The sequence below is a fragment of the Corvus cornix genome, chromosome Z (assembly GCF_000738735.6).
Source record: "Corvus cornix cornix isolate S_Up_H32 chromosome Z, ASM73873v5, whole genome shotgun sequence".
NCBI classification, from domain to species: Eukaryota; Metazoa; Chordata; class Aves; order Passeriformes; family Corvidae; genus Corvus; species Corvus cornix.
Window position 1 is genome coordinate 22,055,478 of NC_046357.1, and position 22,972 is coordinate 22,078,449.

Here is a 22,972-nt window from a genome sequence, read left to right on the forward strand (position 1 = left end):
TAGAACTGGAGCAAAGTTTAAAAGCAGATAGGAAATTATTGCAATTCTTCATTTCTGACACTCACTAGAGCATCACAGTCAGGATAGCTTTACCAGGAGAGACCTGCACCCTTCTTAATGAAATACAAAACAGGAGTTTTCAGTGAAATTCAGGACCTTAGCAGGGACATGTAAATTTGGCTGGTTTGTCACTGATTTCAGTTGAGTTCAAAGCCTTGAAGTGTGTTATTTTCCTGTTAGTTTGCTGTATTTCCAAGGTGGGGAAAAAAAGGAATTAGAGGAAAACTGCAGAAAATCAGCAGATTTAGGGTAATTAACTAGAAACTTACTGGTTTGCAACTAGAAACCCACTGGTTTGCAGCCAGCCATAAAACAGAATGCCAGAATGGGTCAGGCTGGAATGGACCACAGGGGATCACATCTGGTGTCACCTCCCTGCTCCAGCAGGGCCATCCCAGAGCACAGGGCACAGGATTGTGTCCAGAGGGCTCTGGAATATCCCCAGGGAGGAGTCTCCACATCCTCTCTGTCTCTGTTCAGGGCTCAGGCCCTGCCCAGGGCAGCAGTTCTGCCTCCTGTGCAGGGGAATTGCTGGGCTCAGGCCCTGCCCGTTCCTCTGGTGCCACTGCCAGGCCCCGGAGCAGAGCCTGGGCCCTGAAGGTCCCTTTTAGTTCCAGCATCAATCACACATTATTGGAAGTCTCCAAGGGAAGTACCTTCACAGGATTTTGCTGATACGTCACCCACCTCCTGCACCTGACTGACCCCAGGCCACTGACCTCCCTTACATCCTTCCAGCAGGTTCAGAACTGCTGGCACGAAAACCAGGTGTGTGAATTTATGCAGAACTGAAGCTGACAGTAGAAGGGCCCAGAGACACTATGTAAAGATGGCTTCTGTTCCTCAGAGGTCTCTTCTCCAGGGCAGAAAGTGACATGATGAGAGGAAACAACCTCAAGTTGCACCAGAGGAGGTTCAGCTTAAGATATTTGGAATTATTTCTTCCTGGAAAAGGTTGTCCATCCCTGTCCCAGCTGCCCAGGGCAGTGGTGGTGTCCCCATCCCTGAAGGGGTTTAGAAGCTGTGTGGATGTGGCACCTGGGGACATGGGGCAGTGGTGGCCTGGGCAGTGCTGGGGGAATGGTAGGACTCCATGATCTTAGACAACTTTTCCAGCCTAAATGATTCTGTGATTCTGTGATTTATTCTTGTGTTTCTACTGCAAAATCTCCTCCATCCGCCCATTGTGTTTCTGACAGAGACTGAATCTGAACGTCACAACCACCCACCAAGTGAGGCTGCAGAGACACTGTCACATGCAAGGAATTCATTCATCACCATGGTTTTGTTTAACAGGAACGAGCACGGCTCATTAACACAAAACTGTATTTTCAATAAGGTTAATACTCCAGTAATGCATAATTGCAACCTAATAATTTAACACACAGGAGCACTGTAAAACAACTGTAAAGGACTTTGATTATTACAGTTTGCAAATGGACCAGAAAAGCCATTTACCATCATTACAAAGTTGGTTCATATTGGGGGATGTAGTGCATAGGAAAAGCATTGCACACTACAGAATTAAATTTCCTTTTACAGCTCTGCTAACCAACTGTAAAAACTGGAATCTGTCCCCATGGCTTGTGAAGGATTTTTTCCATAACATTAAAAAGAAACAAAAAAATCCCCAACAACAGTGGAATTTTGCAACTGTAGCATTAATAGGACCCTGCTGAAGCCTAATTTTAAGAAGTCACAGTCTCTAAGGCATTTAATACCAGAGTTTTGTTTCTGTATCATTCTTTTTAATAACAGCATCTAATTAAAACATCTGTAAAATGCTGACAGTTTTTAATTTTATGTAAAATTTGAAAAGCAAATAACAGGATCTGCTCTAGTGAAAGACAGCCACAGTAGTTATTATTAATCAATGGTGATATTTCCATTTAAGAGTAACTTCTAAAAGTGGATAATCTCTACCTTTAAGGTAGAGCAGAGCAGAGCAGAGACACTCTGAAATCACTATAGGCCCACTGAGGCTCTCTTGGTGTTTGAGTTTTATTTACTTGAATGTTTTCAGTGCATGTTTTCAGTTCAACTGATTCTGCAGAAGGTGACACTTTCCAGACGGGGCTTTTCATCAGGTATTCTTTGAAAAGTGAAAATAAGAAAAACACTGCCACACCGTGTGTGTGACTGTGCCAGGCCCATACAGATCCCCTGCCCCTGACAGCCTGGGCAGGTTTCTGATGGATGCCACGCATGCATTGATCTTGGGACCTTAATTTTTGAAGCAAGAATGAGGAAAATGGTGTGAAACAGATGTTTCTTCAAGCTGGCTGTTCCCTTTCTCACAGCATCTGCTTCAGGATATGTTCCACTGCCTCTGGGAAATTCTCACAGGTTAAGTAGGGAGCTGGGTTGATTTTGTCTTCATCTGCTGGCCGATATTTACCTGTAACAGATTAACACAAAGATCCCTTTACCAAACTCCTCTGAGTAGCCTTCTTTTTTCCCCCTAAAAATTACAGCCTTGTTACAGCAGTACCAACCAGGAAAATGCCCATCTGGGCTTCTCCTGCAACAAACATCCCACAAGGCTTCCCTAACAAACCCTGAGCCCTACTGGAGATTCCTTCAGGGGCAAGTGTTACTTGCACTGGTTTACTCTGCAGTACTGGCAAATGTCCACATTGTAGGTTCTTAAAATGTCATTTTCACTTATACCTGGAATCACAGAATCCCAGAATGGTTCGGTTTGGAAGAGACCCTAAAGCTCATCCAGTTCCACCCCCTGCCATGGGCAGGAACACCTTCCACTATCCCAGGCTGCTCCAAGCCTCATGCAGTCTGGCCTTGGACACTGCCAGGGATCCAGGGGCAGCCACAGCTGCTCTGGGCACCCTGTGCCAGGGCCTCCCCACCCTCACAGAAAGAATTTCTTCCTAAAATCTCTAACCTGAATTTCCCATCTTTGATTTTGAACCAAATACTCCCTGTTCTATCACTACAATTCCTGATGAAGAGTGCATCTCCAAAGACTATTCTGAGGAGGAGGAGGAGGATTACTTCCCTCAATTTTCAGCATATCACGGCTGCATGAGCATGAGCAGCTGCCACCTCAAAGAGACCTTACCCAGTCCACGGGGCCATCAGCAACACTGAAAATACCTGCCAATCCCTCCAGGTTCCACTTTTATGCAAATCAAAACTAGATTTATAACAACCAGTGTAATTAATGAGGAATGTCACCAAACTCCTGTACAATCAGAGGTTACATTGCTGTGACTGATTTTGGCAATCTGAAGTGTGACAGTAACAGTTCTCTCTGCTCTGTGATTACTGCTCAGGATTTTTTGAGTCAGAGCAAAAATTCACACCTACAAGAGCAGCTGTCCCCAGCTACAACTTTGGTCACCCTGCCATCATCTGGGGGTCTGTGCTGTGCTCTAGCCCTGTTGTGACAATGTCCTGCTTGACAGGCTGCCTCTGCATCACCCCAGCAGGGATGTGGAAGGAGTGTCACACAGCACCACGGCTGTCACACAGCACCAGGGCTGGCCCCAGGGCTCAGAGTGTACCTTGACTTTTGGGCACAGGGTGAGATCACTGAAGGCACCACTGTCTCCTGAAACGACCGATCCATCGCATACTTACCCGTCCTTACCAAAATCCCACGCATGCCTGCCTGCTGGGCACCACCAACATCATCCCTGCAGTCCTGGGACACAGCAGGAGAGCAGTGGGTTAGCAGGGACAGACACTTCCATAACCTTTTCTGCTTTCCACATCACTTAAAAGCAGCAACACAGAGTCAGATCTTCCAGCTACCCGTTGGTCACACTGTCACAGGAGTGGTTTTCTATGTGCTCTCTGCCTGATCAAATAGCGACTGAAGAGAGGTAACCCCATAGATCACACACTAAATCCTGTGAACTTTCATGGAATCATTTAGGCTGGAAAGCCTATCTAAGATCATGGGAGTCCAACCATTCCCCCAGCACTGCCCAGGCCACTACTAGCCCATATCACCAGGGACCACATCCACACAGCTTTTAAACCCCTGCAGGCATGGGGACTCCAACACTGCCCTGGGAAGCCTGTGCCAGTGCTCAAACTCCTATTTCATTAAGAATTTTTCTCTAATATCCCATCTAAACCTCCCCTGGCACAGCTTGAGGCCGTTCCCTCTCCTGTCCCTGTTCCCTGGGAGCAGAGCCCGACCCCGCCGGCTGCCCCCTCCTGTCAGGGACTTGTGCAGAGCCACAAGGTCCCCCCTGAGCCTCCTTTGCTCCAGCCTGAGCCCCTCAGCCCTCTCCTGGCGCTCCAGACCCTTCCCCAGCTCTGTTTTCTCTCTAGAAATGACAGTCCCATCCTTTGGAACCCTGCTGTGCAGGCCATGCACACCATGCAGGGCAGCACTGCACTGCCAGGCAGGTGAGGGCAGGGGGGGTTTTGTGCCCACATACATCTCCGATCATGACGGCCTCCTCGGGGGCACAGTCCGTGCCCCGCAGAGCCTCCAGGAAGAAGGTCTTCTCTGGCTTCCCCACCACGGTGGCTTTGGTGTCCGTCGCGTACTCCAGCCCTGTCACAAAAGGTCCAGGTCCCAGACACAGCCCCTCCTTCTTCTTGAAATACCTGGCTTTATGGATCGCTATGAGAGGTGCCCCGTCCAAAATCAACCTATAGAATGAATGAAGAAGAGAGTACAAAAATTATGTTAAAGAAATTATATTTACAGCTGAAGGCCTCACAGAATCCCAGAATGGTTTGGGTTGGAAGAGACCTTAAAGCTCAACCCATCTCCCTCCCTGCCATGGGCAGGGACACCTTCCACTGTCCCAGGTTGCTCCAAGCCCCGTCCAGCCTGGCCTTGGACACATCCAAGGGCAGCCACAGCTGCTCTGGGAAACCTGTGCCAGGGGCTCCCCACCCTCACAGGGAACAATTTTTTACAGGTAGAGGATGAATCATTTGGCCTTAACTTTGTATTTTAGCACTGAAGGAATTACAGTAACAGGTAACATAAAAAACCCCACAAAGCCATTTGATGCATTCCGGTCCCTCTGAATTCCCCAGTGGGGAGTTTGAGCGGGCTCGCTTCCACAGAACCTGCACCTCATCTCTGATTCTCATATTTCTGTTATGTGCCCTGCAGATTTTCCTTACAGCAGACACAGCATCCCCCTGTCCTGCAGCAAAGGGAAGCTGTGTAGGTGCTGCACTAGAGGAACGCTCCTGGTCCACCAAGCACAGCAATATTATTGCTGTCCTCCCCTCCCAACAAGAGCCCTCCAGACAGCATCTGGGCTGCCAAAGCTTTTCCCTCTGATTTTACACTTTCTCCAGGTAATGCAGGTCATTCCAATCTTTATCACAACAGCGTAAAACACTGGCTGTTATTCTCAGAGCAGAAAGGAGGATTCATTTCCCCCTTAACCCCTGGTTAACAAAACCAAACCAAACCAAACCAAACCAAACCAAACCAAACCAAACCAAACCAAAGCCTTTAAGAAAAGAAACAAAGTCTTGCTTTGCCCCTGTTGTAAGAGGCTGGCTGAGGTGAGCTGGATTCTCCCTGGAGGATGTCTGCAGAGCAGCCTGGAAGCTCTGAGCAGGACATAAATGATATTTCATTTCACTTAATTATCACAAAACACTCCTATTGAATCAATGCATTCCAAAGCCAGCTGAACAAGAAGAGAGCTGGGTTGTGCTTCTGTGAGCAGCCAGACACGTTCACGATGGGAGGATGCCTCTAGGACACAGAAAAAATTAATCTGACAGCATCACCACAACCACTATGTTCAGCAGTTTGCAGGAGAGATCTCACCTGAGAGAATTCTTTTAAATGTGGCATCAAAATCCCGCATATACAGAAAGAGAAATTTAGTCTCAGTCATCTCAAGTGGTGCCTGGAGAACGGCCAGACTCTGTGTATCTCATTTTGGGACTCGTGTTGGGTTAGATTTACCCAAGTTAATGTTGGGTGTCAATGGAATACTTGCCTACGAGGTAATTAGTCAGCCTGGGCTCCTCACAGTCAGTGCAGAGGAAAAGGCACTCCTAGGGCACAGTTCAACTGTCCTATTTTAAGCACTATCGGGTAAAAAATGCTGTAAAGTGCCTCCCTTATCCCTCCAGAGCCCAGATCACCAGCACAGACACAGGAATCTGCACTGCAGATACCTGCATTTAATCAGATTCACCTCAAAGTTCTGCAATCCCGATGCAACTCCATTTTCAAGGCAAATCCCAAGTGACTTAATTATCTGAGTAATAAAGGAGAAGGAATAGGGTGAGGCTTGACAAGAAGAGAATGTGCCAGTGGTCAGTATTTCCATTGGGCCTAACAGAACCGATGCCAGCAAAAGTTTATCCCCTACAGAGGCCTGGGGGAAACACCCAGAACAAATCAGTGAGGTGTTACAGATCAGACAGAGCTCATCCTGGGTTTTTTTAAGTGTCCTGGTCTTCAGCCTGAAGCAAACAATGGGTATTATTCACCAACTAATATATTCAGGACAGAAATACCAGTCAGTAAATGATGCAAGCACTGGGATACTCAATAGGTTAAGCACATGCAGTTGTGAAATCCCCTCATGATCCAAATCAAAACTCCAAAATCAATGCCTTTGGCAAGGTGCACTAACAAGGCGGACAGGCTCAGTTTGGGTCAACACCTGTTGCTATAACACAGAACTGGCAGCAGATGAGGACAGCATCGGCCTCCTACTCCAAGAAACCCCCCCAAGACACTGGTGGGCAGTAATTGATACTCCCTCTTCCAATGTTATGGGTATAAAGACAGACTAAGGTGTTTGAAATCAGGGTTTTCATCAGATTTCAAGGTGCAAAACTGTGTGGTAGCCACACCCTGTGAGCCAAGAGGAGGAAGGGCTAATCACACACATCACCAGGGCTACACTTAGCAAAAGGCTCACAGCCAGTGTCTTCAAGCTGAAGGCTTTTCAAGTAAAAATCAAGAGTGTGGAGTCAAGCCAGAACCAGAGAGAAGGACACATGGCTCTGCACACACTGTTGCAGCCTGGCTCATGGATGGTCACAGATGGAATTTATCTGATCTACCCCTTAGTGTAGAGACAAAAAAAGCTTTAGAAATAAAACAGTAGAGATCAGCTCCATAGTCCACCTGGTCCAACAGGTTGTGCTGGCCACTCCTGAACAAAAGATGCTTCAGAAGATATTGCTGGACATCCTGCATTAGGTAGGTAAGGAAAAATCCACCCTAAATACTGGATTTCCTTCCCTATAGCACTCAGGCTCTGAAGGCTGGGTTTTGAACACAGAATCTGCCTCTCCTCTGGGAGAAGAGGAAATGACCTCAAGCTGTGCCAGGGCAGGTTCAGGTTCAACATGAGGAGGAATTTCTCCATGGAAAGGGTGGTCAGGCATTGAAAGGAGTTTCCCAGGGAAGTGTTGGAGTCTCCATCCCTGGAGGTGTCCAAGGAAGGCCTGGATGTGCTCTGGGCTGGTGACAAGGTGGGGATCAGGTCTTGGAGGGCTTTTCCAACCCAAATAATTCTGTGATTTTGAGAATGCATCCCCACATCCCTGTTTTTGTGTATTTCCCCTGGATGCACTGCTAAATTTTCCCCCTCAGTGACAGCTGTGACTGTACTTCTGCAGTTTACTTAGACTGAAAGCTGTAAAAATGAGGTCTGGACTGCCTGAAGTTCATAGTGAAGAACCCAAATCCAATCAAGATTAGTGGCTGCCTCATACACTGTGTAATGTGTGACATTCCTACCACCCTTTCCTTCCCAGAAAGAGGAGAGAGCCCAGCACAAGCCAGCCCCCACTCAATCCCTGCCAGGGGCTGCCTTACCGAAAGGCTCTGTTCATCATCTCGTAGTGGAAGTGCTCAGGAGCCAGTCCCACCACCACTGCATTGGGGTTATCCATGCCAATCCCTGGGAAAACAGAACAAGACTCTGAGCAAACAGGATTTAATTCACACTGAGCAGCACACAGTCAGCAAAGTGCATTTAGTCAGTTTCAGTCAAAAACGAGCATTTTCCAACACAGACATGTCACAGAGACTGCTTTTGTGTCTTTTATAGATTAAGAAAGCATCTGTGGAGAAGCTTCTGGTCTATCCAGACTGTTCCATCCTCCAGTGTGAACAGGACTCTGGAGCTGGACAGTCTTAACAGCAGCTGTGGGATGATTCTGTCACTGCTCCCACTGAAATGCAGCAGGATACAAAAATCCCTCTTTTCGTTGAATGACTGCTTCCCAACTGAGAATCCCTCTCCACATATATTTATGTGCTTTGTAAGACAGTAAAGCAGGAATTCAAGTGAATCCCATGCAGCTTTTCTATTCCCTCTAATCACAGGAAACTCTGTTGTTCCACGCATCAGTCTGATTCCGACAACAAAGATGATATTGCAGCATGGCCCAGAAGCTGTTACCCTAGATTAATCTGGGCTTTTCTGGAAGGTCTTTTTACAGTGAGGATTAGTGCCCTTGGGAACAGCTCCACTGCAGTCCCACCCTGGGACAGAACCAGGAGTGGAAGCAGAGCAGCACCAACAGGAGGGTTTTATTAATGACACGTTATCAGCTGCAGCCTGCACTCACTGGGGATTTTGTTCCACGTTCAAACACACCCTCTCCACCTTCCCCAGGACAACCAGAGCTCCTGGCTGGCTCTGCTGGCTGAGGTCTCCTGCTGCACATCCCTCAGCTGGCTCAGCCAGCAAAGCATCCACCCAAAGATGCCACAGTGTATTTGTGTCACCACCTAGAAGCATCCGAGTCCTTTAACCAGGAAAGGATTCCATTCATCCATCCCTGACCAACTTTAATAGAGAGATTAGCCAAGAACAGCTCAATAGCAGCCATTAACAGGAATTTAAAGCACTCTCCACTGTACTTAAATGTTCCAAGAGCAGCACTGAGGAAATGTGAGCCAAGCCCCTTGTAGCAAAAACAAAACAAACAACCCACTCCAGACCCAAGCAATACAGATAATGCACCGATGTGCCCCCATGATACCTCTGTCTGTGCCATCTCTTACAAAATTAGCAGCAGCTCCTGCAAAACTGATGAAAAGATCCCAAAACCATAGAGATTAAGCTGACTTAAATGTTCTCAGCAAATGAGCTGCTGCCTCTGCTGTTTCTCACCCAGGAAAGCCTTCCTGGGAGCACAAATACAGAATGTGGCTGGGGGCACATTTCACTGGATACGATGTTAGGCAGAACAGATTATCAGGTTCCACTGCTCTCACAGAGGCTTTTCTCCTGAACACTGACCTCCCTGAAGACTTCTGACCAGACAATGGCACCAAAATTTAACAGGAAATTCCTGGATCCTGGCAAGATTAGAACCTTCTTAAATTACGCAGCCAGAATATTTCAGTTTGTAAGGCAAGGGGCAGGGACGAGTGGCAGGTCACCCACACTGCTGCTGCCTTGACTTTCAATAAAAAATTTTGAGTATATGATACACAGTTTTCAACTCTGAGTATGTTAAAAACGTGGGTATCTTTGCTATTCTTAATGTCCAAGTGAGAACACATCATTTTCTACTCCCCTTGTTGCTGAGGGAGGGAAATGGGAGCATCTGAAAGCAAAGCAGGTTTTAACCAGGCCTTTAGGGATGACAATTTAGAGGAGCCAGGGTGATGATGAACCTTCTGTCACCAGTGAAAGTATCCAAGTTCGTGGGGTGAAACGTAAACGTTCAATATAAGATAAGCAACAATAACAGCCTGGAGATTTTGCATTTAATAATAATCTATTAAGAGAGAAACAGCCTGCTGTGTGTGCCTATGCACTGTTTTTTCAGCTCTTTATGAGTAAAATTTCTGTCTGAAGTCAGGAATTGCACAAATTGACACATCTTTACTATAAAAAAAAAAAATCAGCACTGGTAGGTCCAGTAAAGCTCCAGTGACCTGGTGATAACTATTACTTCCTTTTTCACACTGGAAATTAGTGGCAAGTATTGAGTTTTACATGAATTCCTGACTATTTGAAGGCCTTGGCTGCCATTTCCACTGCTCCTCAAGAAGATGTAACTTCAAGCTGTTTGATCTTTGATTTAAAATGAAGGAAGGACCTTTATGACCCTGCAGAATTCCACATTTCAGGCTCCACCATGGCTAGCGGTCTGTCTGTGACCGAGAGCACAACGTTTCCTCAGCTGTTCATTAGTTGTTGTTCGCTAATTAGTTGTCTCCTGAGCACCTCACCTGTGAAATCAGGCAGGGCCTTATCGTCCACCAGGAGCAGGGGCCGCACCTGGTGCTGCTCCAGGAGGTTCCTGGCTGCTGTCAGGGAGGTGAAGATCTCGTGTTCCGCAATGTCGAACCCCAGCCCCGTCAGCCTCTCCAGCAGGTCCCTCTTGCTCTCCTTGGTGGTGTTGGTCACAAACCGGACGGTCACCGGGGCACTGCGCAGCCTGGCGTGGACAGAGGGGGAAACTGGACACAGGCTCCTCCTGTTCTCACATCTGTGCTTCTCTCTGGGGCTAAAAACTGACCTAAAGGCTGCAGGTGACCACACAGAACACCGGCACCACACAAAAACTTCTGTGATGTGGAACAGACAGCAAGAATTACACCTGCCAGACCAAGGCAAGTCATCCTTCCCTCCTCTCCCCCATCTACCACAAAGATTCCTGAGGAAAACATGATTCCAACTCCCTCTTCACAGCAGCAGCAAGCACATCTACGATAACTAATTTGAAAAGTGTTTTTATTCAAAATGCACAATAAATAAGGCCAGTCCCGCCTTCTGGATCAACATAAGCAAACAAAAGAAGCTTGTTGCTGAATTAATATACTGAACTCCACTGCTGGGTAAGTTTCCCAGCAGCTGTGGTTCGTTCAGGATGCTCCAGGAGCCTGTGTTACCTTGGTGGTGGTTTTATATCAGCTTCTGCAGCCATTTCCCCCTTTCCTGAGGAACACCAGTATCACATAAAACCACGTTATTGCCCTGTGCTGACAGAAAATGCTACCAAACAATCAAATAATTTTAAGTGACAGTTTCAACAGCATTCCCTTTAATTATTCCCCCACCATCACTTTCTCTGTTGCTATAGAAACAAACACTGGCATCAGGACTGTGTGGAGAACATCAGAATAAAGTTGGAGACTTGCTTGCACCTGCCACTTCCTTCTACTGTTTACCTCTTGTTTTACACTGACCCTCCACAGGTATGAGCTGGTAAAAAAGCCCCCTGGTTGATAATAAAATAAAAATTAATATGCTTTTTCCCTATGGGCCTCAATAAGGATCTATGAATGCAGTAACCCTAAAATAGGCATCACTCCATTTGTTCCCTAAGTAAGCTGCATGCCAACCATTCCAGCTTCTTTTCAGGAAGGACAGGGACATGGATTGGCAGTAAAAGCACAGGATAATAATTTTTTTCAAACCTCTGAGCTAAAAGACCTGGCTGCTCTCTGACACCTGCCCTCCATACCTGTGACAACACACAGATATTATATGGATTTTCAAGAGCGTTGACTCTCACCTGGCACAAGCTGTCCCTGCAGCAGGAAACACAGTGCAGTGAGTGGAAGGGCAATGAGTGAGAACCCAATGTTTCAGCAGTTTTTACTTCCTTGCAATTTTACATCTTTAGGATATAATCATTTCCACAGCATTACCTGTGGAAAATGCAGCTTCCTAATCCCTCTGTGAACTTTTCCTCTGAGCAACAGTCCAGCTGTATGAAACCCCCTTAGCAGCCCACACAGCTCCAGTAGAGAGTTCAGTTCTGCTCCTATATCCTGATTAATCTTTAGTGTCCCAGAATCTCAAGGTGTCCTCCTTCATTCACACCATGATAATATGATCTATCACTTTGGGATTTTTCTTTGTCCATTGCAAGGTATCTTCTCCAGGAAAACACTACAAATATTCCTGGGGTTGTGTGTCCTATTTCACCACTGACTTGGTTGGAATAAATCACTTTGCTGTGCCTTGGTCTCTTTAGGCACCCTTTCACCACAAGAGAAAGCGTTAACTGCCCTGTTTATTAATGTGCCAAAGTTCCTACAAAAGATGGGCTGTATTACCAAATGCTTCTCAAACTAAAAAAAAAATAAGGTTGTTTACCTAGCAGAAAGAAACTTTGAAAACAGTAATAACAAAGAAAAGCTTTGTCTGAAGGAAACGAGAACTCTGCAGAGGTTGCCTTGCCCACTAGACCAAGCTTTTCTGTTATCCCGTTTTATCTCAGCACAGATCTAAAAGCCCTGACAGACGATCAGGTTCCTGTAGTTAAACAAAGACCCAAAGACCAGCTCAGCTGAACTGATTTTGAGGTAATTCACCCGAACTCAACTTCGGCTGTCTCACATGTGAACCAGTGAAGACACTTTGAATATTGGTGGTTTTATGTCTAGAAAAGGCTTAGAAAACACAGAAAGAGGCACTGAGGAAAACAGCAGAACTCAGGTGACACCAATAGCTGCACTCTTCGCTGCGTTCTCCTGGCATAAACACAGGTTAAAGGATTTGGCAGCGTGTTTGCTCCAGGCCTGCTCACCCAACCCCTTTGTGCAAACAGCACCGACACAACCTCCCAGAGGAAACCTAAAAAAGAGGGAAACTTGCCTTTTGAGAGCCTCCTGCGCACCCGGCACGGCTGAGTCCTCGACGTGGAGGGTGCCACTGAGATCCACCAGCACAGCCTTCAGCGCGCGCCGCGCCGACATCGCGCCCTGGGACAAGCAAAGGGGACTCAGGGACAACACCCAGGGGCTCCCAAAGCACCTCGCAGGTGCCAAGCACCACTCACAGTATGAAATGGGCCCCTCTAGATGGGGGGATAATAGGCAGCATTTAAAAAAAAGAAAAATACGTAATTAATGGGGTGGTGTTTTTTCCCCCAAAGACTCTGTCTGTGGAAATCAGGTGCTGTTTGTTCTTTAAGTGCATCAAAACAAACAAATAAAAAATTCTCTGAGTGACTCAAGGGTGTTGGGGAGAGGGTCATTAGGTCTGGGATTGCTGGCTCAAGGGCTCAGCAAGAATATTTCAGCAAGTGACACCAACAGTGAAAATAAAGACACTGTGGTCTGGCTGTAAAGCTCAAAATGCTCTGCCAAAGTGGGTATTGTTGATTTTATTTTTGTAAGCAAGACCTGGGGTGATCCAGCCCCCACCACAGCCACTCTGAGGCTACTCAGTGGTGACACTGAGGAAATTGAAGATTTTTAGCCTGGAAGCTCTCAGGGCTCACAGATATCCAGCAACCTCGAAGGGGACAGCCTGGCAGTTCTTCTGGGTCCACAAGACTCAACCCAAAATAAAAGCCAGCATTTGAAAGGTGAAGGCACCAGGGAAGGAACAGAGAGGTGATGTTTGAGTCACCTGGCTGAAGATCTGTCTCCAGAAACAAACACTTCCCCTCACATGTGCCGCAAGTGCTGCATTTTGCTCCACGAGCAAGTCTGAGGAGCTGTTTCTCAGAAAATGTCCAATACAGCTTCAATACAGCAAGATTTTCTCCTGTTCATTGGACACCAACCATCTGAAAAGGCTGAGAGAATTTGGATTGTTCAGCCTGGAAAAGATTTGGGGTGACCTAACTGTGGCCTGCCAGTACCTGAAGGAGCTGTTAGGAACGATGGAGAGGGACTTGGAACAAGGCATGGAGGGACAGCACAAGGAGGAATGGCTTCCCAGTGCCAGAGGGCAGGGAAGGAATTGCTGTCTGTGAGGGTGGGGAGGCCCTGGTACAGGGTGCCCAGAGCAGCTGTGGCTGCCCCTGGATCCCTGGCAGTGTCCAAGGCCAGACTGCATGAGGCTTGGAGCAGCCTGGGATAGTGGAAGGTGTCCCTGCCCATGGCAGGGGGTGGAACGGGATGGGCTTTAAGGTCCCTTTCAATCCAAACCATTCCAGGATCTGCCAACCCTACAAGTGACCACAATTTTGTGTTCAGCTGGTTTGGTTACAGGCAACACGTAGCACGCTTGTACTTTTAAAAAGCAAACAGAGGAGTCAACAGCACGACTAGAATCTGCCCTAATAAATTTATGTCAGTTTTATAAATGGTCACATGAGCCTGATGTCTCAGGTACGTGACACACACACACAAAAGGAAACTCTGAGATTCCACTACTATTATTCCTGCTGGTTCTCTGCAATAAGAAAATAAATAAAAATGCTTATTTTACCATATGTCTGTTGATGGAAAAGCCAAAGTTAAATGTTAATGATACACAGCTGAAAAAGAACTCCTAAATGAGCTTCATCAATTCCAATAGAAATTATTATTATTATTATTATTATTACTACTACTACTACTACTAGTGTTACTGTTATTTTATTTTTACCCTACATTTCCATCGGTTCTCCCTTTCACAGTGCCTTTATCTGGGAAATACTGAAGTTATCTGCAGAGCCACTTTTCAGCACAGCCTAATTTTAATTTTAAGGATAAAGTTCTGCCAAGGAAGTCCTAAAAACCCCCTAGAACCTCAGGTTTCATAATCACATCCCAACGAAAACTCACCTCGTCAGGAAAACGGGACCCCCCAACCCCGGTCTCTGGGACAAGGACACGAGGAACACAACAAGACACAACCTAAGGGAAAGAGGGATATATTCTATAACAATATATATAGTTACATATGTCCCTCGATGGAAGGATGCTGATGGCACAGGTGCGTTATCGCCGTGCCCTCCCGTTCCAGAAAAACCCCGTCCGCACCCCCGCCCGCGGGGATGGTACCGCCTCTTCCCGCCAGCTCACAACGGGCACGCGGGCTGGCCCATTCCCTACCGGGGGAGTCCCGAGCGCGGCGAGCTCCCCTTTCCCTGACGCGGATGGTTCCGCCCGCCCGTTCGCGGCCGAAGGCGGCGGACGGGCCCACGTGGACGAGAGGGGGGAGCAGCGAGCGCGGCTCCGCCGGGCCCTGACCTGCTCCCGCCGCCGCCGCCGCCCCTGCGCTCTGCCCGCCGCCCCGCGGGGTCCTGGCGGGGCGCGGCCGCCCAGCCCCGCGCCGGGCCGCCCGCCGCCGGCACGGCAAATAAAAAATACAACGTAATGAGCGTTGTCATAAATAAACACCGACCTCAGCCCTCAGCCGTCCTGGCGCCGGTCGGCGTCCGGCAGCCGCGACAGGCAGCGCGGGGAGGCAGCCCCTGGGGCCCTGAGGGCACGGGGCGGATCGTAACATGGGTGTGGTTATAAATCGTATAAGTTACACCCGTTCTATCCTTTATGTGCCCGTTATTATACCTGGTTTAGGCTCTTTATCCTATATACCCGGTTATAATCACGTGCTATGTGGATATGATCATCAACCATATAAATTATATCCCTTATATCCTACATGGACATGTTTATGTCCATAGCTATACATTATGGATCTCCGTAAGTCATATATCATTAATGTATCAATAATCTGTATACTATGGATATATTGCATCCTCTACTGATATTATATTTAATAATGTATCCATATATCGATATTATGATTTTAGATGTATTTATACATTATATATATATATATAAATTATATAGAAAATACGTTATCATATCCATATATAGATATACCCATAAGATACCTATAATAACTAGTATCTATTTATATATATAAAAAACATACCTAGGATATCGGGAAGAAATTCTTCCTATTACATGTCTACTATTAAATTACACCCATAATACATCCATAGCGACTAATCCACTTATTATCTCCATATATATGGATATAGTGATATTTATAATTCTACACTTATGCGTTTATTTTAATCTATGAATGTATGACTTTTATATATAATTTTATAAATTATTACTAATGTGTGTGTGTACATATACATAGAGTAACTTCATTTTGCATGTTCCCTGTTTTTGCAGAACCCAGCCAGTTTTAGCCGCAGAGTTGTTCCAGAACGGCTGGAAGCCACGTGAGGGGACAGCAGCAGCGTGGTTATTCCCCGGAGTGTCTCTGCACTCCCCTTGCCCTCTCCCTGCTCATTACCTGTGAATCAGGTGGATGGGAAGCAGGAGACTTAGTTTGTCAGGAACAATGCATCCAGCTTGGTCAGCATACCAGGGCAGGAAGAAAAGATAAGAGAACTCTGATAAAACCAGGGGGGTCTCAGACAGACATCCTGCAAACTAGCTCAAACCAGTCTCAAAGGCCAGGGATACAAAAGAGCATGCGCGGGGAAGAAAGGTTAAAAGTTCAGGACGAGGAAGAGCGTCAGCCTTCCTCCAAAAGACCCCCGGAGACCCCTACCAAGAAAACACCAAACTACACTGCGCAAGCGCAACGCGGATGTAAATGACTTTTGGGTTCATTATAATACGAAGCCAGGCTGGGCGGGGCTAGGTGATGAATATGTATAGGCGTGTTGCGAAACTTAATGAATATGGAACTTGTAACCCGATAAATACCGAGCTGAATGCAGCTGTCGGCACGCATGGCTTTGGAGGAGCGATCCCCCGTGCGTCCCAGCTGGAAATAAACGTACCTACTTTACTACTTATTTAGTAGTGGAGTTCTGTCCGCTCTTCACCTGCAGACCTGATCCTCGGCTGCTGCCCCACTTGGAATTGCTATTTTTCATCTGTCAGGTGAACCTCGTCCCAGTTTTGCCTCCAGCGTGGGGTTCCTGCTGCTCCTTCTCCCTGCACTGCCCCTGTGCTGAGCCACGCTGGGCCCGCAGCCCCTCTGAAAGCACAGCAAGAGGGGGGAAATCACTCTTCACCCGTTTTATTTTAAAGCTGCTGCTTGCAATCTTTAGTACTGGCTTTTATTTCAGTGAGAAGGAATTGTTTTGACAGTCAAGAGAAGCGAAAATGGATTAACAGACACGCCATGCTTCAACTCGTTCGGTACTCCCAGCGCCACAGCCACAGAAACATCAACCACTGCTTTTCTTTCCAAAAAAATTTCACGGGAATACAGAATGTTCCACACACGCACTGCCTGGTTTCCATGAAAGACAGATCTGTGAAAACAACTGAGCCAGGCTGTACACTCATCACCTCTGATTTACACGAAGATCATAATAAAAAAATTACTTCTAACAGATCCACACGTTTTAAAACTTAAAGATCCTGTTCTGCCTCAGGACAGCGTTACCACGTCTCATTGGGTTTGCTACATAAACCAAAACACAGCTCCACAGCAGAGAGATGATACCAAAACACAGCTCCACTGCAGATGAGACTTGCCAGTGCCACAGGGATGACGAAAAAAATACATATTTCATGTAAGAGCAGCTACTCTGGTATCTGGAACGGGATGAAGCTGAGTTTTGAGATATCCCCACCGTACACAGAGAGAGAGAGTTAGGAAAGAGAGTGCTAAACTTGGAAATTCAGGATTTATTTGCAAAAATCACTAAGAAAAAAGGAAACAACATAAAACTCTCTCCTGGATACACTTTACTCTGTGAAAAAATGTGATTGAAGATCATTAAATGCATTTACTTGTTTTACAGATTCTTATTCATATCCAACAGCGTATGCTTTAGTCATCAAGACATCAGGAGAAGAGATGATCAACTAAGCTGCTTTAAATTAATGAAACTGCCAGCTTTCCCTTGGCCTCCCCCCTTTAAAATTAGGGTAGAACACTCTAGCAGAGGAACAGACAAAGAATTCTAACTTTTCTAAAAAGATACATGAGAATCACCTTTTCCAATTCAGACCTAGCTCAGCAGTCTTAATTGAGACGAGACGGCTACCAAAGCCATTAGGAACATTCTTTGCAGCAGAACTGCAAAGTTTCAGCAGAACAGTTTCACTTTCAAAGTTGTTAATTTAACAAGTGATGAGGAGGAGGAGGGCAGGGGAAGGAGCAGTGACAGAAAGAGGCTGCAAATCCACGGGTTTTTTACAAAGAAGTGCATTTGAAAAGCGCATGGTATTCACCTCCCATGGTATTCCCCTCCCACGTTTCCCGGGAAGCTCAGAATACAAATGGATCCGCACTTCGACCACAGTAATCACCACGCAGAAGTTTAATACATATTTTAAAAAGTGTAATAACAATCCTTGACAGAAGAGTAACAAATGCTAGTCACTAATATCCCCAAAGTTAACACAGAGTTGCCCAGCTTCTGGTACAGCTTTTTTTTTTAAATTCGTTTTTTTTAAATTTTGCACTGCAATTGCACCCATTTTCAACTGACTTTGCCATCAGTATGAAATACTGATTTGAAGACAAAAATCCCCAATCAAAGCAGGAAAATTCAGCTTTCAATGCTAACCTGAATCAGGACTTTACCCAGCTGGTTTTATCTCCCTTGATATCACAGCTGGACTTCAATCCTTTATAACAAGTATTCTTTATAACAGGTTTTCAGAGCCTAATTCATATTCTCTTAAACAGTTCTGAAATGAAAACAAACACATTGTTGTTTCCTCAATTTAAAAACAAATTGGAGAGTGTACTGAAGGAAATTCATCCCTGAGTAACGAGACATTTAAAAGCTGCATCCCATTGCCAGTCACTGCAACATCCTATGACATTTACTCTAATAATTAATCAACACTATGAACAGGCAGCAACAGAACTGGTCACAGTCCAATGTGTTTGCAGCATTGTTGCATTGATCCCGTGATCCTGCTTAATGAAACTGCAAGGGAACATTAGGAAATGGGATAAATAGAAACAGTGTCTTTTATTATTTTAAGTTGAATGTCAGATTGACAGCTAAACTGTGCTGGATCCCAGGAAACTCAGAGCAGTGGTGGTCAGGAACTGGCTTCTTTGGATGTCCAAAGGATTTTTACCGGGTGTCTTCAACCAAACAACAGGAGGAGAATGATTGTGATGGAGTTCAGGGCTATTAATGGCACTGCAGAGGGGAAAAAATAGAAATTAATAGTGAAAATCTTCCTTTCTACATCACAAAATGACAGAGCTTCATATAATCTTGGGAGAACACCTTGGGAGAAGGAGAAAAAACGGTCAAAATTTTAGAAATACACTTAATTTTTCTATGCAAAGTTGGGACCAGTGGAAGGAGCCAGGCTCTAATCCTAGGATACCAGAGATTAGTAGGAAACAACAGCAGAAATATTTTTCCACAGCCTGTTTTAACTTTAACCCAGAGCCTTTAGTTCAGTTTTAACTGTAACACAAATAACTCTTTCTCCAAATGAAACTAAACCATCTAAAAGTCAGTTTTATCCTTGGCTTTACGGTGCTTTATAAGAGATGTTTTAGTTTTTACTCAGTGGTGGGCAAGACAAAGTTTAAGATTTGTTACTTCCTCTCTATCATCATCTACAAAATGAATTTTTGGTGTGCTTCATAATGAGGAACTACCAGCAACTTAACAATTAAGTATATTTTTCTCCCCATCTTTTGAGGCACATAAGCCTGGCTTGCCTTTCAGAAACTCCAGAATTACATTTCCCTCACCAGGTACTTCCCATAAAACTGGATTTAGACAAGGTGATGCTAATTGCCCACTTTGGTTGATCACCAAGTTTCCTCCCAGCTGCTGAACTCCAAGGAAAGGCAAAGGCTCATCAGGAGAAACACAAGCCAGAGTCAGGGAATGTTTTTACGCTCTTAGCAAAATTAAGGGCACTCTAGGTGAGGCCTGCACCCTCCTGCAGAGAGTCCAGGCACAAAGGCAGTATAGTACAGATTAGCGTAAAAACAAGACATTACAGATTGTAATAGTAATAATAATAATGGAAAATATCGTGCCCTTACCTCTCATAACAGTTCGTATCGATCGAATAAGGTTTGTCAGCTGTGCTTTAATTCCTGGTTCCTCTCCAAATCCTCCGATCCCTTGATCGCTTCCCCAGCCAACTGTGTCACATAAAAGCAGGCACACACATTAGGAAAAAACCCCCAAAACGACACAGCAAATGCTGTAATATTAACGAGCAATCTATGCTGAATGTAGCTTATACTAACATAGACAGACAGCCCAATTCGCCTTTTTTCACGAGCAGATTTTAATGCAGCAGGCTGAAAACTGTTAAACCTCATGTGATGTGATTACAAATCCATGTTTCCATATGGAAAACCCTCACCTTTTTAATAACCACCATTCCCTCCATGCCCAGAGTAACATGTGAGTTCATCTGGGCTTAAAAAAAAATAGCTGTCAAAATAAACCCTAAACCAACTGCAATCTGTTCACAGTCCTGAAAATAAAGTAGCAAATAATTGCTGGGTGTGAAGTGATGATGCTTCAGGACCGAGAAGGGGGCCACACGACAGAAAAACAGCCAGCACAAATTCCAAAATCAGGGTGACGATTTTTGCAACTGCTGTAAAAAAAAATTAAAACTTTTGAGGAAAAAATTGGGAACTTTTCTGAGCATGACAGAAGTCCTTAAGTTTTATGAAGGCCTTCAAGGAAGAAACCCTTCCCACCTACTGCAGGGACACAGCGTGCTGGGACCAGGGATGTGTCCAGGGATTTCTAAGACCTGCTGGTCACAGCCCTTATCATTTAGGGGATGAGCAGAGCAAGGATCAGCTCTCAGTACCCCAAGCTCCACTGCCCAACCTGTGCGTTTCTTTCTCCAGAGACCACTTCTGAGTGATTTTTGTTTTCCCTTTCTTCTCTCCCTGGCTCAGCTGGCACCAAGCTGAAGGTGGTAGGCAAGTCCTCTCCCTCACCAGCCTTGCCAGCTGGTGCTCCCCACTGGGATGAGCCTGGAGCTGTTCCCAAATCTCACGAGGCTGACAAGTGGTTCACCCATCCCACTAGTCCCCACATCTCCCTTTTTCAATTCCAGCTGCTCGTCAGGAAAGCAAAAGAAAACCCCAGACTGAGCAGACGCCTTTGAAGCAAATCCAAGTTCTGGGGAGCGGGAGAAAGGGATCCCCTTCTGCACTCCTGGCAAAAATCCTGGCTCAGCCTGACGTGGAGAAGTCAGAATTCTCCACACCAATGAACTGGGAAACCGTGGATCACTGGCCATTTTTTTTCCCCACGGCTTTGCAGATCTTTGTGTTGGTGCATTTTCTCTGTTTTGCAGGGCTTTGGCTTCTTTTGAAGGACAAGGATGCCCAGCCCTGGGAATCTCACGGACCGAGACGCCATCTCATCAAGAATCAGGCACGACAAGAGACAGGAAACCTTTGGACGACACCAAACACTGCGACGCGCGGCACGAATAGGGCGGGAAATAGTTAAAAATGGACAGGAAAAAAGGACAATTATGGGGGAAAAAAAAAAGAGAGAAAGACAAAGGTACGACGGAAGCGGCCGCGAATTCATCCCCAAAGCCCAAACCCACCCCCCAATCCCAAAGCCCTCTCCCGCGCGCTGATGCTCCCACCGGCAGGGAGCGGCGGCGGCCGCGGCCACCGCGTTCCCCCGCCCAGGCCGGGCGGCCCTCCCGGCTCACCGTGGCGGAGGAAGCGCTCCTCGTGCAGCACGGCCACGGCGTTGACGATGAGGAGCGAGGCCTGCAGCAGCGAGTAGAGCGTGAACGCCATGGCCCGGCGGGGCGGAGCGGGGCGGGACCAGGAGCGGCACCGGGAGCAGAACGAGGAGCGGCGCCCAGGAGAGACGTGGCGGGGCGGGGCCGCGGGCTGCCCTCACGGGCCGGTAGGGGGCGGGGCCTGCTGGGGGCGCGGCCTCCGCGCTGCCGCCCGTTGGGCGCGCGCCGGGGGGGCGGGGCCTTGCGGGGCGGGGATAGCGGGGGCTGTGACGTCAGACCGGAGGGCGTGGCTTGTGGAGCCGCGGCCGCCCAGGGGGCGGGGGCAGAGGGGGCGGGGCCTCCCGGCCGCGGCAGCCGCGTCTGAGCCCGGGTTCGCTCGCGGATCCCTCGGGACCCCGAATCCCTCGGAGCCCCTCGGGTCCGCCGGAACCCTGTGGATCCCTCGAGTCCGTGGATCTCGCAGAGCCCCGTGGACCCCTCGGTGCCTCTGGGATTCCTTGGAGCCTCTTGGGTCCATTGGATCTATGGATCCCTCTGGTCAATGGATCACTTGGATGCCTGTGGATCCCTCGACTCCGTGGATCTCCCGGAACCCCGTGGGGCCCGTGGAGCCCCTTGGGTCCACTGGATCCGTGGATCCCTCACTCCCATGGATCCTTTGGAGCCCCGTGGAGCCCTCGAGTCCATGGATCCCTCAGAACCCCGTGGGTCCCTCGGAGCTCCTTGGGTCCATGGGGTCCGTGGATGCGTCGGGTTTGTGGATCCCTCAGAGCTCCGTGGCTCCATCAGAGCCCCTTGGGTCCATCGGGTCCGTGAATCCCCTCGGTCCATGGATCCCTTGGAACCCCGTGGACCCTTTGGGTCCGTTGGTCGTTCAGAGACCTCTGGATCCCTTGGGTCCGTTGATCTGTCAGAGCCTCTTGGGTTCTTTGGGTCCGTGGATCCCTCGTGTCCATGGAGCCCTTGGAGCCCTGTGGATCCCTCGGGCCCATGGATCCCTCGGAGCCCCGTGGGTTCCTAGGAGCCCCTTGGGTCCATCGGGTCCATGGAACCCTCAGGTCCATGGATCCCTCGGAGCCCCGTGGTTTTCTCAGGTCCGTGGGTCCTTCGGAGCCCCGTGGATTTCTCAGGTCCGTGGATCTCTCGGAGCCCCATGGACCTCACAGCGTAGGCTGTGACATGGGAAGCTCCGCTCGCCGTGTAGCAAGTGGCCTTTGGATTCGGAGCAGGAGTAAGGCTCATCCTCATCCTCCTCTGTCGATATCGTGGTAACGTGGCGTCTCCCGGTGGTGGGAGCCGGCAGGGAGACGTCGCCCGGCGTGGGGCAGCCCTCGTGACCATCCGTCATCAGCAACCTAATACTAGTAGAATTAATAAAAAACCATAAACACTGCATATGCAAAAAATACATGAGTTTATACTTCTATTTAGTCTTAAGGACAGCGGGCTTTTTTCCATGTGTTTTCTCAACACACTGGTTTTTCTTATATCCTGACTAAGGGTTCTAGCAGGAAGTCAGCCCAGATCCCAAATGCTGTTTGCCCAACACATAATGCTGCAGAATCCAAAGGAAAGAAAACAATTACCTTT

The 22,972-nt window shown here is 47.4% G+C and overlaps 2 protein-coding genes across 5 annotated transcripts; both read right to left on the bottom strand.

The window, feature by feature from the left end:
- Positions 1 to 1,312: 1,312 nt before the first annotated feature.
- On the bottom strand, positions 1,313 to 14,958 carry HDHD2 (haloacid dehalogenase like hydrolase domain containing 2). 4 transcript variants are annotated; one of them, XM_039567262.1, is made up of 8 exons: positions 14,874 to 14,958; positions 14,513 to 14,584; positions 12,609 to 12,715; positions 10,232 to 10,440; positions 7,856 to 7,940; positions 4,473 to 4,689; positions 3,661 to 3,724; positions 1,313 to 2,458 (listed from the first exon to the last, which is right to left on the bottom strand). In XM_039567262.1, the coding sequence occupies exons 3-8, from the start codon at positions 12,707 to 12,709 to the stop codon at positions 2,355 to 2,357; spliced, it is 780 nt and encodes a 259-aa protein (XP_039423196.1). In that variant the 5' UTR covers positions 12,710 to 12,715; positions 14,513 to 14,584; positions 14,874 to 14,958; the 3' UTR covers positions 1,313 to 2,354. The 4 variants fall into 4 exon arrangements, with proteins under 4 accessions (XP_039423196.1, XP_039423195.1, XP_039423197.1 ...); XM_039567261.1 differs by having other exon boundaries at positions 14,783 to 14,952; XM_039567263.1 differs by having other exon boundaries at positions 14,921 to 14,939.
- Positions 14,959 to 17,321: 2,363 nt separating this feature from the next.
- Positions 17,322 to 21,546, bottom strand: IER3IP1 (immediate early response 3 interacting protein 1). Its single transcript, XM_039567266.1, has 3 exons — positions 21,347 to 21,546; positions 19,689 to 19,790; positions 17,322 to 18,819 (listed from the first exon to the last, which is right to left on the bottom strand). The coding sequence occupies exons 1-3, from the start codon at positions 21,435 to 21,437 to the stop codon at positions 18,764 to 18,766; spliced, it is 249 nt and encodes an 82-aa protein (XP_039423200.1). The 5' UTR covers positions 21,438 to 21,546; the 3' UTR covers positions 17,322 to 18,763.
- Positions 21,547 to 22,972: the final 1,426 nt, after the last annotated feature.